General features: G+C 39.5%; 1 protein-coding gene across 3 annotated transcripts in view; it reads left to right on the top strand.

Annotated features, from left to right (window-relative positions):
* Positions 1–15,870, top strand: part of ARMC8 (armadillo repeat containing 8) — a 114,864-nt gene that overhangs the window by 63,353 nt on the left and 35,641 nt on the right. For 2 of the 3 annotated variants that reach the window (XM_073646533.1, XM_073646534.1), the window contains one exon: positions 3,993–4,088. The exons of the other annotated variant lie outside the window; for it this stretch is intronic. In XM_073646533.1, the coding sequence (XP_073502634.1) occupies positions 3,993–4,088 (96 nt within the window). The remainder of the gene's footprint in view (positions 1–3,992; positions 4,089–15,870) is intronic. 3 annotated transcript variants of the gene reach the window in all.

Raw genomic sequence — 15,870 nt, forward strand, 5'->3', positions numbered from 1 at the left:
CCGCTATGTCTTTCCTCATGTGCAGGGCATTGCAGGACCTTAGGTATCCACAGTTACGACCACTAGCAGCTAGATAACTAACTGTGACTTTATCAGTGGATGTAACCATGGATACCTAAGGTCCTGCAATGCCTGCACATGAGGAAAGAGACATAGCGAATTAAAAATACTATACTACTGTACATTTCTAATTGTAGGTATTTGCTAATATTATTACACCTACTATATATTGGGATAGGATTTTGGAGATGGGAATACCACTTCAAAGCTCATTTGCCATTTATCAGCCCAAGCTTCTAGTTTACATAGATCCTCCTGTAATATAAAATTGTTCCATTAATAATCACCCTTTGTTTCCTATCATTGAGCCAGTTCTTAACCCACATACATATGTTTTCCCCTATCCCCATTGTTCTCATTTTATGTATCAACCTTTTGATTGTCAATGCTATTGTGGGGGCATGTTGTTCTTCCTCTTTCTGACGCTGACCAATTACAAGCAGGAGAAACACACTGAGGAAAGAAGTCCACATTGAAATCTCTCTAGTAATGTCTACTTGGGGAAAAAAAAAAAATCAAGATAAAAAAAACTGTGCTGAATATTTTGATCGCTAATACCTCCGCAGCGGAGAGGCAAAATTTAAAACACCGCTCCAGCATTTTTTTTAATTTTTACCACTGTAGTGTCATTGATCTAAGTTCCCTGCCCCTAGAATTGTACTCCCTAGCCGCTGTCTTAATCTGATATCGGTGCCACGCCATTTGGTCTTCTGCTGCTTTTGACCTACCAGATCACTCCAGTGTTTGCTCTGCGATCCGGAAGTCTCCTCTTTAAAGAATTTCTTTTCATAAGTTACAAGTCTACAGTCACTCCATCACTGCTTACTGTGAGGATTCTCTTGTGTCAGGAGAGGGCAGTCATGTGACCGCAGATATGCTATATGTATACTCCTGGCCACATTCTGACTAGACTCTTTCCATCTAGTCAATTGTGGTTTGGAGTATGCATATCGCATACTTGCGGTCACATTTAATGTTCGCAATGTGAGGATTCATATAGTGTGACTCCTGACCTGTAGCCTATGGCCGGACAAGTCTTTTAACGTAAGTTTTCGAAAGCCAGAACAAGGCTCTCATAGACTTACATTGAGAACTTATGATAGTTGCCTCTGACTTCTAATCAGCCAGATGTTGCAGTCACAAGATGGCAGCACGAGACCAGAGCTGTGACTGGAAGAGCCAAAGACAGCGGCTGCCGAGTATAATACAAGGGGCAGGGAACTTGCATTACTAGCACCACTCCAGCACTGAAATAACAAAAAAAAACACTGGAGTGGTGCTTTAAGGAAAACTAAAACGTATTCTGCTGCTGTACAGCACCTTTTACATTGTGAGTCCAGTTCCATATGAAAAAATTGGTGAAATTGGTCCTCTTTAAATGTAAATGAACTCAAGATGTCAGTGAATCGCACATCTTTTTCAAAGTTGAGCAAAGTTTGGTTCTTTTCATGCTAGGGTGTATGGTTCAGAGTAAAGGAGAGACATACAGTGCTGCTCACCATTATTGACACCCCTTCATTTTTTTTTCATACTGTACAATATTTTCAGAAATAAAGGGAAATGTGCCAGAGTTATATCCTCAGGATTTTTTAGCTAGTGGTTCAAAGTAATACAAAAATAAAACATTGTTTTTCAACTTCCATGTTGCAATTTTAAAGAATAAGCAGAATAAACAGCATGTGCAGCAATAAAGGCACCCCTAATTAATACTTGGTTGCACACCCTTTGGCATTGTTGACAGCCTCCAAAGGTTTGTTGTAGCCATCTATAAGCTTCTTGCACTTCTCAGCTGGATTTTTCTCCCACTTTTCCTTTGCAGTTTGTTCAAGCTCTTGAATGTTTGCAGGGTTCTTTTTCCCAATGGCAGATTTCAGCTCACCCCAAAGATTTTCAATGGGATTGGAGTCGGGACTCATTGCTGGCCATCTTAAAACAGTCCATTTTTCTTCTTCAACCATTCCTGTGTACTTTTGGATGTGTGCTTTGGGTCATTGTCTTGTTAGAGGATCCATGATCTTCGACTCAAACCAAGTTTTCTTAAACTGGGTAGGACATTTCGCTCTAAAATCTCTTGATAATTCTCTGATTTCATGATTCCTGTGATACGGTCAAGGCCTCCAGTACCGGATGCAGCAAAGCAACCCCACAGCATTATGGATCCTCCACCATGCTTAACTGTTAATAAAGTGTTTACAGACGGCGCAATGAAGCTTATAAGGAAAAGAACAAACTCTTGCTTTGCATTACCAAAAAGCTCTATTTTTGTTTCATCTGTCCACAGAACATTTTCCCAGAAGGATTGTAGTTTGTCAAGGTACTCTTGGCAAAGATCAGTCGTTTCTTTTTTATATCTTTTCTTCAGCAATGGTTTCTTCCTTGGCCTTTGCCCATAAAGCTCTGCTTGGTTTAGCATGTGGCATATGGTACTTGTTGAAACCATGACCCCAGACTGTTCCAGGTTGGCCTTCAGGTCTTTGCATGTTTGACGTGGTGTTTTTTTCCACAATTCGCACCAACCTTTGAAGACCTCTCTAGTCAATTTTTTTTTGTTTACCCCACGTCCAGGGAGGTTCTTGACAGTTCCATGCTTGGCAAACTTCTTAATAACATTGCTCACTGTTGAAACTGGGATACCAAGGTCTTTGGAGATGGCCTTATACCTTTTGGGAGTCTTGTATTTGCTAATAATAGCAGTTCTGATGTCCTCAGAGAGCTCCTTTGTCTTCACCATTGTGACAAAGGAACAGGACCTAACATGTGGCTTTTTAAAACACTGAAGTCATCATTCATTGGCTAATTCATGTCATGTGGGCACCGACAATTAATCACAGGTGAATCTCTTTTGTGATTTACCACAGGCGAGTCAAAATGTGTTTCCATATTAAATTAATGTAAAGGGCTCCAATACCAGTGACACAGCAAGCTTTAGGTTTTTCTATTTTTCCCTCCCATTGTTTTTGGTTTTAAATTATTGTTTATCATTTGCTCTTTTGCATTTAACACGAGTGCTCTGTACAAAAAAACTGTTTCACTTGATTCATTTTTTTTCAGGAGATATTCCACATTATGTACTTAAACTTCATGGGTGCCAATAACAGTGAGCAGGACTGTACCTTAGCCCAGGCATGAAAATTATTAAAAAATGTACTATAGAGGATCTTTCACTTATCAATTTTTTTATCTGATTGCTCAGTTTATACTGGATTGCTCACAGACCCATTACAATTAAATGTGCCTTTTCACATTTAGTTTTTTTTTTTCTATTTCTTGTGATCTCACTATCCTCAAAAAAATGGAGACATATCCTACTTTGATCCATGTTTGTAGCTGAAAGTTGACACTGCTCCAGACTATCAGGACACTACACATCAGGCTTCCGACTCGGTGTGTTATTCGCTCACTATGTTGTACTCAGTAACTCAGTGTTTAAAAAAAATAAAAGTAAAACAACCCCCCCCCCCCATTAGCGACTGAAAGTGCTTCTTTCTTTTACGGTCTGACAGAATGTCCAAATATCTCTTGCGCTTCTTGTGCATGCGTGTGCAGTATCTTTTTATTGCAAGCGTGATCTTTGCTTTAGCTGATGCCCATGCAAACATTTTTCTCCTTTGATTGGGTACTACAGAATCTCATCGTGTTTTTCACACCTCGACAATGGCAGTGACCTTTCTAGTATGCATACATGTATGTGCAGCAGCTTTTATAAGCAATCGTCTCTTTAAATGTAAAGGGACAAGAATTGAGGATTTAAGTCCTAATGATACGGAGCTGTAGCCAAAGACCCCACATTACCGACCTATCGGCTTAAAATTGTTTGTGTGGATGTCTTATCAGATTTGTGAGTGCTCGGTTAGATTGGAGTTCAGAAGACTGTCTTACTGTATTCTTTGTTATCCTTCTTTTTTTTTTTTTTTTTTTTTTTCTAATATCAGCTTGACCATGATTTAAAACATGCCCACGAGCTGCGCCAGGCGGCCTTCAAGCTATATGCATCCCTGGGAGCCAATGATGAAGACATCCGGAAGAAGGTGAGTCTGGGAGAGGGACGGCCTCCAGGTCTGTCTGCCAGCAGACTAAGTGTGACACTCACCTGAGAACTGTCTCCAGGAAGAGAATGAACAGTGGCTGACTGTCATGTGTAAAGCCAAAATCCGTGACCAAGAGGGTAGCAGAAAAATGAATTATTGGTAGACAGGTAGAATAGTGTGACAGCAGAGAATAACGAATGCCTTCCGTGCCCTCTTTTCGACTTTAACTCTGTACGTGTCACATGAGTCCATTCAAGTGCACCTTTTACTCGAGAGGTTACGGCATCTAGTACCTCCGAGTGCTGACTGTCCAAACCTGCTGCTGCCAGGACAACACTTCATTTTTCGATACAATATGAACTTCTAAGTTGATCTACCCGGCTGACATTATTTCATGCCTTCTCAATGGTGGTTAGATGAATTTGCCATGACTGCTGTGTCTTGGTGATGTCACTGATTTATAGTAAATTGCTTCAATGTTTATTTTGCACAATAAAAATCTGCAGAAATACAATATCAGCATTTCAGAAATGATCAGTGTTCCTTCAAAAAGTCAGTTGTTCGATACATTCATGAAAACGTCTTGAAGCTGAGCTGTACTCAAAAATAGTCACCACTTGGTATATGGGGATGTGGTGTTCTGGCTACACTGTGAACTTCGGGATCTTGTAATAGCGTTTTTTTGGGGCTGTCGGGTATCGGACACCAATCAATCTGATATTTTTTACCTACCTTAAGCAGCACCCGACCTTGCGTGCATTGTGCTGGTTGTCATCCCATGGTGGATTCTGATAACGTTAAAGCTAATAGTTTTTTTGTAGATCAAATTTTACATAATGATCTTTATGGCTTCAATCCTAATACGATAATGTGCAAGCCTCAGGTAAATACTGGCTGTAAAGTTTACAAAATGGTGCTTAAAACTGAGACAGGTTTGATTAGTATTGCGGTACATAGTGCAAACAAAGTGCTGCAGCACATGGTGAAAAGAATGGTTTATTATGAAGTCCAGCCACAGGCTAGGCTTCAAAGGAGGACCAAGATGGTGACAACAGGAGCCTTCAGAAGGTGCCCAACTGCTTTTGCAACCCACCAATCACTCCAGAATGGGACCTTTCCCCTTCTGAATGCTGAAGTTACAGTACATGCTGCCATTTCATGTGGCTGCGAAATTTAAGTGGTCAAAGAGCGATTGGAGCTAGCTCCAGTTGCTGCTTGTAGAGGCAGGTGCCAGCTGTATAACACTGTCGGAACTTACCACATAGTTTGTGAGCACGCTCTAAACATGTGTGTCCTCTAACTCCTTTCCATCAGGTACAGTGCAAGTTGTAAAGGGGGGTTAAATAGGGTTTTCTGGATATACAAGCTTGGTTGGCAGAGGGGGCATTGATGCTCAACTGCTCCTTTACTATGAATATCCCAAACTTTCCTATAACACAGTATGTTCCTGTATGTTAGACTAGTAAGTTCAGTCCCCTAACATACAAATATAGGTTTCCCAAAGGGAGATGGAAATGTTTAATCTCCGGCTTATATGTGGCTGCCCAGATACAGAGATTGCCCACAAGGTTTTATTCAGGACCACAAAACACTAACTACAATGAAAGAGTTAAGAGTTTGGCAATTAAAGACTCATGAAGTCCCTGTTAGAACATTTGCGGGTTAAAGTGTTAGTCCTACTTCCGCACCAGAAGGCGAGTAGGTCGGGTTACATCGCACGTACTGATACCTGCCAGGAGCGTGTGTGATCGGCCTGTGCCATTCTGATAGATTGGTGGCCCCACCACGTATTAGGACAGCAGATTGCAACTCTGAAAGCATAGGACATAAAGCGTTCACTGATTTTAGTCTGGTCAATCTAATATCGGGTTATCCAAGCCAAGTTATCGCTTTATTTTGTTATGTGATCTCACTCTTCTGCCATCTATACCGATGTTTCGTAACGGAAAACAGTCTTTCCTTTTGTAAGCAGAACATAATATTTTTTTATTCTTTAATTTTCTTATGCTTGGATACATGATTGTAGTGTTAGTTTACTAACCAACGATGTTTATTTGCTGACAAATGAAGTATGACTTCCATAGTCTGTTCCAGGTGATTTTACAGGAACTTATTCTGAATTATTTTTTACCACTTGGTGTTATGATTTTATATATAGTTTTCAGTATCCTATATAAAAGACCTGCTTTTTATTGTTTGTGTTATGACAATAGAAACCTTTTATTGTAAGAAGTATAGAAATGTGTACATCTGGTCTTTCCTGGATTTTTGCTTTGTTTGTGCGCAATTTTTATATTTTTTTCGTTAATATTTCACGTGCAATTAAAAGTTGTTGTTTATGATCTTATAATGGAAAGGGTCTGTATCCCGATTTTGTCGCAACACATAAAATGTGCATGATTGGTTTATTTATCTTTTTTTTCTTTCACTTTTCTATTATGAAAATCTGTTCGCTTTTTTTTTTGCATAGTTAATGTTGCCACTTATATTTTCAATTACCATAAAGTGCTCTACAGACCTATTATCAACTGTCTGAGTAGGGACTTCTACAGACTTTGACTCCCAAGATGCAAGGCTGGTGGAGCATAAGAGCCTTGTGTAAGATTACGCTGTCTACTTGGAAGTAGCTGTGTAAACATCCCTTTATTTTACATGAGCGGACAGCGCTGTACATGGAGGAGAAAGGTTGTTAAGCCAACACTAAAATTGGCCCACTATTACATTACCCCACTTTGTTACCCAGAGCAAAACAGTCTGTGGTTTATTTTTCAAAACCTTTCAAAAATTCCACCTTTTCATTATTTTGCTAAAATACAAAAATTAAATATTTATACAAAGTCTTACAAAAGTTTTCACATCCCAATAACCTAAAGAATGTAAAAAACAAAGCAGGATAACTGTCCCTATTTTCAAGAACTCCATTTATTCACTGCATGTCTGCCTCTGTTGTACGCACACATGTATAATGGTATATTTAATGGCTAAGGAGTTTTAGTGACGAGTGTCTGATCAATGTGAGTCCCGTCTCTGGATGTGCTATAAATGTACGAGATGAGACAACCTGCCTAGCACAACAAGGAGACCACTAACAACATTTGCCATTTATATCCTTGAATCTGTTCTGTATTGCAATCCAAAGGTAAACGGTAAAACCAAATTCGACTCCAATTCTGTGCTATGGCGCTACGCCATGACCGTGATGAAAATGTACATTGTAGAGCCTCTAGATAAGACCGTACATGACTGACCTTTGTCATGATGCAATAATGGGTTAAAGGGTTTGCGTCCCCAGAAAATCACATGGTTATTGGCCACCTGTAATAGGTGCTGAATCCAAGGATGCTAATAAAAGATCTGATTGTTCTTTACCATCACATACATAAAGGACAGCTCCATGCTTCTCCTTACTAAGGCCTATTTAGTTTAGTATAGTTTTCTCACTGGTAGGTTAGTCTTGTAGTCTATAATCCATTATATTCTCTTTGTAAATGAAATTGTCAGCATGCGCTGACTTTCTGGTGAGCTCCTGCTCATACTCTGCAGCCAATCTTCATACACAGATCTGCAGGTATAAAGCATGAGGGAGCGAGCACAAATACATGAGCTTGAGAAGGCTTTAGGTTTGTTTCAGAATACCTCATACTTGGCATCTTGTAGCCATTTTGCACAGACATACTTCAGTAAAGGCCTAGAAAGCAGCCAACACCAATGAAGAAAATGATATGTTTCTGAAATGCTTCGATAAATAAACCCAAATTTAAGGTGTTCCTGAAGAGCTATATCACCATATATCCAGCAAAAGTAGAAGAAAGTATGTGACATTCACCATTGAAGGTAAAATATTTTTTATTTGGGTATATCTGACAGATTACTGAACCTAGGCAACTGTTTCGCATGTCTTCATCAACACCTCAACCAGACCTAGTTAAAGCATTAATACATGCGAAACACCTGTTGCCTTCTTTATTTATACTGCGTCTGACATGCCTAAATAAAAGGACCTTTTATTATTGATGGTGAGTACTGCATACTCTTTTTTTTCAGGATTAGTCAAGCTCTTAATAAATTTGTGGAGCACCCCTACTAAGATATATAAGCAGCTAGGTATTTAGATCGTAAACTAACGCTGCTATACATTACATTAATCTGTGGCTAACGGAAAAGCAAAACCATCTTTTTACATAATTAGAAAAATGTAATTAGCATTTAACAGCCTAACCTATTTACACTTGATGATATATATCTTCACTCTCTGTGCAGATGATATTGTAATTTCTTATTCAAATCAAAATTATTAGTCTGTGATAAAACTAGGGATTATTAGGCAAAGGCCATTATATTAGATGTGACATACTTTCAATTTCCATATAAATGTAACCTCCCATCATATAAATGGGCTCAATAAGGTAATGCCCTACCTTGGTTTACTAATACCGGCTAATCCAAGGGAGATGGTCATATTGTACTAGTCTATCCTTCTATGTGCAGTCAGAGAGGCTTCTTATAAAATCTCCAAAGTATATTGGGTAGATATAATCAATACATTTATAATATATACTCTGCCCAAAATCCTGTTTTGTTTCAAACAGATTTGCCATTTTCCTTTAATGATTAATGTCACATTTGATAGGATTGGACAGATACTCAGGCTTACCACTATGTGGTGGTGAGATAGGGCTGTAGGATACAGTGTGTTATTTAATAGTCTCATAGGTAGAGAATGATTATAGAAAACCTTAGTTTTTCAACTGGACTAATATCTGATTTTTTTTTTTCTTCATCTTTGAAATTATAATACATGTTAAAATTCCTAAGCCAAATTAGCTACTAATTTTTAATGAAAACCACTAGCTTGTCTTCCATACACCGTTTCCAGTGTGACAATCCTTTAAAATACCCAGAGACTAAAGATGGTACAGTTTAATTGTAGGATGGCTATTCAATTCAGACAGTTATGAAAATCCACTTGGAAATTACTTTTACGTTTGTTTTATAATGGATTTGAAGATGCGAAATAAATTGATTCACACACACTGGCTAAATGGAATAATACAGAACTGAAATAATGAATATTGCATGTAAGAGAATATATACATAAATAGAAAAAGATGTATACTAGACAATACAAAATATACAGGATATCCAAAGAAGCATGACCTCAAACAAACAAACTTATATTATACTCAGCCTGCACATCCGGGGCAGCCACTCCTTGCCTGGACCCAGATAGACACAAGAGTAGACTTTCCATTTTGCAGTCTTCCATTTAGCATAGTTTTATACCCTTCATCCCTTATGACTTCCCTTTCGCCTTGCGTTACATCCTCTGTCGAAACAGTGACTGGTCTGATCAGTATACCCTGAGATCAACACTTTGGAATGTCATTGTCCAAGGTGTACCTAGTACCATGCACTCCTTGGTATCAAAAGGCTAAATCAGTGCTGAAAATATTAACGTGGTAGAATCTAATTGCGCCGTTAACCCTATACTATACAACATGGCATCAATTCAGTCTAACAAACAAGGACTCTCAAAAAGAAAGTGAGAACAGGTCTTAGTATTGATATGTCAAAATGCTTGTTGTCTTCCCCATGTTTCCTTTATAAGAAAAGAATAATGCTGCTATATATTTTCCCCTTCAGCACATTTAGCTGTAAGAGCGCCCCGGTGGAGGGGCTGTAAGAGCGCCCCGGTGGAGGGGCTGTGGGATGCCTAGGGATCTGCTTCATCCTCTATGGGTAATGCACATTATTCCTACAACTCTGGGTGAAATATTCGCTTTGTCAAAAGTGAGGCAGCACCAATTCTGGAGATTTAGTTGTGGGGTGTTTTTTTGGTTTTTTTTTTTTATATAAATCCTAAGAATAAAATAGATTTATAGGGAAGGTGGTGGGTTAAATTCTAGCTGGTGGGAAGCAGCTTAATCCTGACACACTGGAAATTAAACCAGTGTCCAGACATATCTGATGTGCTGCATTATGTGAATACTTTTGTCCAATATGAATTTTGGGTAGGAATACAACATTCTGTAATGACCGAGTATCAAACTCTGTGGAAAACTTGTATCGGAGGCCATTCTCTGGTTGGGAGGTTTGCATTCAGTTTTCTCTTTCCCTGCTTTTCCTCTAGGGCTGTGTGAGTATTTTATTCTTGCTATGAGATGTATATTCATCTTTGTAATAGAGAATTTTGCGCAAATAAAAGTCAGTAATTGAAAATGCATAAGAAAATTGAGTATGTATATATGCATCTCCGTGGCACAAGACTAAACCAGTGTGAAGTGCTAGTCTCTCTTGAGATGTATGTTCTGTTTTACTGTACTACCAGTAATATACAGGTGTCTAAATGGCATTTTTCCCAGTTACATCAATGTAAACTGTGTAGTGCTGCATGGAGCTAGCATTACAGAGAAGTAGACATCTGGTGCATTACCTGAAATATATAAATTCATTGTGGAAATCCCGAAGCATAAAAATAAGCGTCTTGCTTTTAGAGGCAGAAATCGGAATCTTCCATCTTGAATAATTACACCACATTAATTATTCAGTCTTCTAAAACAACATGGACAACATCGGCAGTGAAGCTTCATTGGGATTTGTGACATCACATCTTAATTTTTGTGCCGAAACAGTTTGTTGTGTAGCAGAGAGAATACAGCCAGATATATAATACATACATAATACTGTATATGCTGACCTATTTTAGTCCCATTTCTTGATTTGGTGGTGCTTGCTCACTCCTATCTGAGGACATCAGTGTGGCTTCTCAGAAGGAAGTAAACATTTTCTGGGGAAATTTTTGAAATGGAAAGGGGTTGTCCCACAAAAAGTATTCTTTAAAAGACTCTCCAGCTTATTAAGAGTATTTCTAATATAGATCCATTAAAAATAGTGTGCAGTTCTGTAAATTATTAAATTATATTCATATCTGTAGTTATCACCTCTAGTGTTGGTCCTCCTAGTGGTGGACGCACATGCTCAGTAGCTTCCCTGCACATGCTCAGTAGCTTCCCTGCACATGCTCAGTAGCTTCCCCGCAAATGCTGCCTGGTGAACAGACAGTGAAGAAGCTGATACTAAGTGGTAATGAGAGGAAAAATGGAGCATTTGCAGTAGTAGGAAAGTGAAAAGATGGATGGTTAGAAAGTAGATGAGATATGAGTTAAATGATAGATGGGATATTGGCTATTTATTAGTGGAATTGCTGAGGCTGTGTGGGAGGGACAATTTTCTCTACAGGTGTATCTGACAAGGGTATAAATAGTGTGTCCTTTAAATGTATCCAGTTGCACATGTGTTGTTTAGATAGAGCAGATGGACAAATACAAAAAACACCTTCAAACCACATGTAAAAAAATAGATTATTATTCATTTTGAAAACAAATAAGATGACATAGAAAAGTGGAGCAAGTTTTTCAGAAAAATAGATCCAATTTATTTGGGAAGAAATTGGACAAATCTGTTTCAGTTCCTCGTATTTGTCATAACAAATCACTTGAGCCCCTGGTAAACCATTTGCAATGAATGCAATTAAAGCTTCTAATAATGGCAGTTCACTTAAGGACTCTGACAGCAGTGGGTCCAGTGGGAGATTTATCAAAAGAATGAAAGAAGGAAATAAAGTAAATGTTGTAGATAAATCCCACACTTTTAACGGATGTCTGGATACATCCATTCTATTCAATGAGTCTGTCTGAAGTCAGATAAAAGATCATGCCGCACTCGGACATGTAACACGGATGTGGGAATGCAGCCTTAGTGATCACATGGGCAAGAGCTGAAACTACAACTTGCGTGATATTTGCCATTCAGGGATCTGCTTGTTATTGTTCTAAGATCCTCTAATATCTGTAGCTTGTTGTAGTAATAAGAGGGATAAAAGGGGAGACAAGGAGCGCAGAGTCTAAGTGTAGATGAATATGTGCATTTGTTTTCATTCAAATGATCCGTATAGTGGATCAGCTCTTTGCAATCCTCTGGTCTGCAGCACAAATGCCAGCCATGGTATAAGGCTTGCATGTTGGATAGTGTAGTGAAAAGGTTTCCATTTTTCGGCGCTTCCGGAGGATAAGGATGGTTAAAGATGAATTATTTTTCTCCATCAGATTTGTTCGAACATTTTTCTAAGAACAAACAACGCGTTTCTGCCAGCAACGGCCTTAATCAGGTATAATATGCACTTGTAAGGACTTTAAAAGGAAGACCATCTTTATAAACTGGTTACTCTATAAAACCAGTCTATAAAGATAGTCTTCCTTTGAAGTCCTTACAAGTGCATATTATACCTGATGAACGTGTTTGTTCTTACAAAAATGTTCGAATAAATCTGATATTGAGAAAAATAATTAATCTTTAACCATCCTTATCCTCCGGAAGCGCCGAAAAAGGGAAACCTTCTTTCCACTACACATCTGTAGCTTGTGCAAATAGCAGACTGCCAGAAAACTGCCTTTGATTGGTGGGGACCACGTGAGAATAATTTCACAGCTGGGTTGGGCTCATTCACTACAGTCAGGGGAGTCTTTCTTGGGAAAATGTAGCTTGGACTTTGTTTGCAGAGACAGATGTGACACAGACAGTTCGTTATATATTCACATTTACTAGATGAAAATTGTTGCTTTTTCTGGGTCTCATGCACAAGCTCCAGGCTGTATGGAGCTGTACTATGACTCCAGTAGATGTGTGTGGGGGCCATACTGTCCTCCTGTATAAGTTCTTGCCCTAGTTAACAACATATATTTCAGGTCATTCATTATGATGTACTATCCAGGAATCTAAAGTACATAATATACATTACCTTTTGCCAAAGCTGTGCTTGTAATATTTAGCTATTAGTGATACTTAAAGAGGTTGTCCACTACTTTTAGATTGACGACCTATCCTTAGGATAGTTCATCAATGTCTGATCGGCCGGGGTCCAACACCTGGCACCCCCACTGACTAGCTGTCATCTGTGCCAGTGGCGGTGGCCGGAAGTGCTTGCTTGTGGAGCTGGCTGTCTTCTGGTACTGGCCAAGGCAAGGTACTAGACATCTGCCTCTTATTCAAATCAATAGGAGGTGGACGTGCAGTACCCTGCCTTGGCCACTATCAGAAGATGGAGCAGCTCCGCAAGTGAGTACTTCCGGCCGCCAATAACAGCTGATTAGTGGGGGTGCTGGTTGTCGGACCCCGGCCGATCAGACATTGATGACCTATCCAGAGGATAGGTCATCATTGCTGAAGTAGTGGACAACCTCTTTTTAAGATTTTTGAATCTCCAAGTTACATTATTTTAGATCTTGGCAAACTGGAGATTGAGAGATTTCCAAAAAATACACCTGCTCTGGATTTCATTTTTCTTTAAAACTCTCGTGTGGCTGTACATTTGTGCTTGCTGGAAAGCCGGTACCTCTGCTATAATTACAAGACAACCCTACTTTATACTGTGACAAAAGGGCCGAGCGAGCAGAAACTTCATGACATAATGTTGTGAACTGGGAACAAAGTGTACTGTGCAGCGTCCAGTTACATGTCCTATTAACTTGCTTCTTTGTTCTTAATTTTGTTTAATAATGCCATTTGCTAAATAATACCATTTATTAATGCTTGCCTTGCACATTGTCATTTTTTTATGGATTTTACTATTTTGTAAATTGCAAAACTTATCTTTGTTGATTGATTAAAATGTGCTCAATGTATGTCTGAGGAGAATGAAATAAAGAGTGATCTCCACTGAATAACTCGCTGGACGTCTTGTGCTTTCTCAGTATTTTCCCCAGACATTTTCAGACTGTTGAGGTATATTATGGATAAGACCACGCGAGTAGCAAACTGACACTGTGTATAAGTGCAATTCAACATGCTATTGCCAATGTACCATTGCTTCCCATAAATAAGGGTCTAGTATTTCATTGCCTTGGAGTTCAAAGGCCGTAGTGAATTGGGACACATCTAGAGCTCTCTTATACAAATCTACGATACATTTTCACCCATGTTTTTGGAAGAAGTCATCTCCAATGCATTTTATATTTCCAGATCAGCCAAGTTAATTGCAACATTAAATAAAGGGCAATTTTCATCTTATAAAACATGATGGCACATTGCTAGGAAATGCCATCACCTTAAGATGGGTTATTGTCCGATACCTGAGAAAAGAGACGGCACTGCTGATTCAGAGCTGTAGCCCCTTCATTCTTAAAATATTTGAGGGTCCCAGAGGTTATTTTCTCAATTATCATAAAGTGATGGTATATTCTAGCATGATGTCAGAGAAAACTACATCATCCAGAAATCAATTGTTTTTATTCGTACAAAATTCTGTTAGAAGTTCAGAAACATACACCTGAAACTAGAAACCCGAATTCAGAGGGTTAAAGTGTATTTAACATTTCGGGTAATGTTTTGAAATAAGTTGGCGTGGGTATGAGGAATAACACACTCTCTGGCCATTATGACTTGCATCCTTAATCTTTCACCAGTCTCCTCCTCTGTTAGTTCTATCTCTATTTTTCAGTTCTCTCTGAACTAGTGGAGGGAGACTGCAGCTATGATGTCTCTATACACTGCACACACAGACATGAGGCATTCCTGCTCTTCTTTTCCTATATAGCACATGCTCAGAAGCAGCCAACCGCTTTTGAAGACATTAGACTGCAGAACTAAGCAGTGTACCTGTGAATACAGTTCTGGAAAAAGCTAAACCACTGGCTAGAAAGCTGTTTGATATGTGTGCATGCATCCCTGCCTGTGTAACACTCCTGCTCCTCACTCCTACTCTTTCTCCTTCCACTTGTCATAGTTTAATAGTAGGTGTAACCTGATCCCTCAATGAGCTAGCGCAGTTTGTCTTATTTTGACCAAGACTGACTTGACCTGTTTGTTGAAGGCTAGGGTCACACGACTGTTTTTCTCTCCATCTGAGAGAAATTTTCTGATTATGCTATTCCTCGTTTGATCAGAGTGGGATCCGATTTTCTCCGAGGAGGAGAGATAAAAAATGTCTTCGCCTTCTCCATTATGTCAGTCAATGAAAATCAAACCACACTTAAATGTCATCTGATTTCTGTCACAGACTGAATCGCAAAGTGCCATCAAATTCGTGGAGGCAAATCGTGCATGCCGCAGTTTTTTTTTTTTTTTTTTTTTATTATATGCACACGCACACACACACACACACACACACACACACACACACACACACACACACACACACACACACACACACCACCCCCTCCCCCTACGGAGGGTAAAATTGGACATTAACCGGTTTCACACATCCAGATATTTCCAGTACCGGAGATATCCATGCCCTGTGTGTGTGTGTTTTACATGTTGCATCCATGTGCCGCATCTGGATCACACAGACGGGCGCCTGGGAATCAGCGCAGGTAGCGCTGTTCCCAGGCGCCAGTGCTGAATGCTGCCCTCATCATGGTTCCTTTGCGGCACTGTGATCAGCACCAGCAGGGACCATGATGAGGGTAGTAGTAGTGTACTATCAATGTCCCCACCTTGTCACCTTGTAAAATTAAGAATAAAATAATAAAATCCTTATGCTCACCTTTCCTAGGTGTCCCCCGCTGTCATCCATGAGACCGCTGCTGCAGAGAAGCCGGGGAGAATGAGCCGGAGCTGCGCTCGGTGAGTGACGGGACACCACTCCTGAGCTGCAGCACCGGAGCGGCTCATTCTCCCCGGCTTCTCTGCAGCAGCGGTCGCATGGATGACAGCGGGGGACACCTAGGAGAGGGGAGTATAAGGATTTTATTATTTTATTCTTAAAGAAGTTGTCCTCTACTTT

This window comes from Phyllobates terribilis, unplaced genomic scaffold (genome assembly GCF_046119375.1).
Source record: "Phyllobates terribilis strain yellow unplaced genomic scaffold, ASM4611937v1 Scaffold_9__5_contigs__length_417890890, whole genome shotgun sequence".
NCBI lineage: Eukaryota > Metazoa > Chordata > Amphibia > Anura > Dendrobatidae > Phyllobates > Phyllobates terribilis.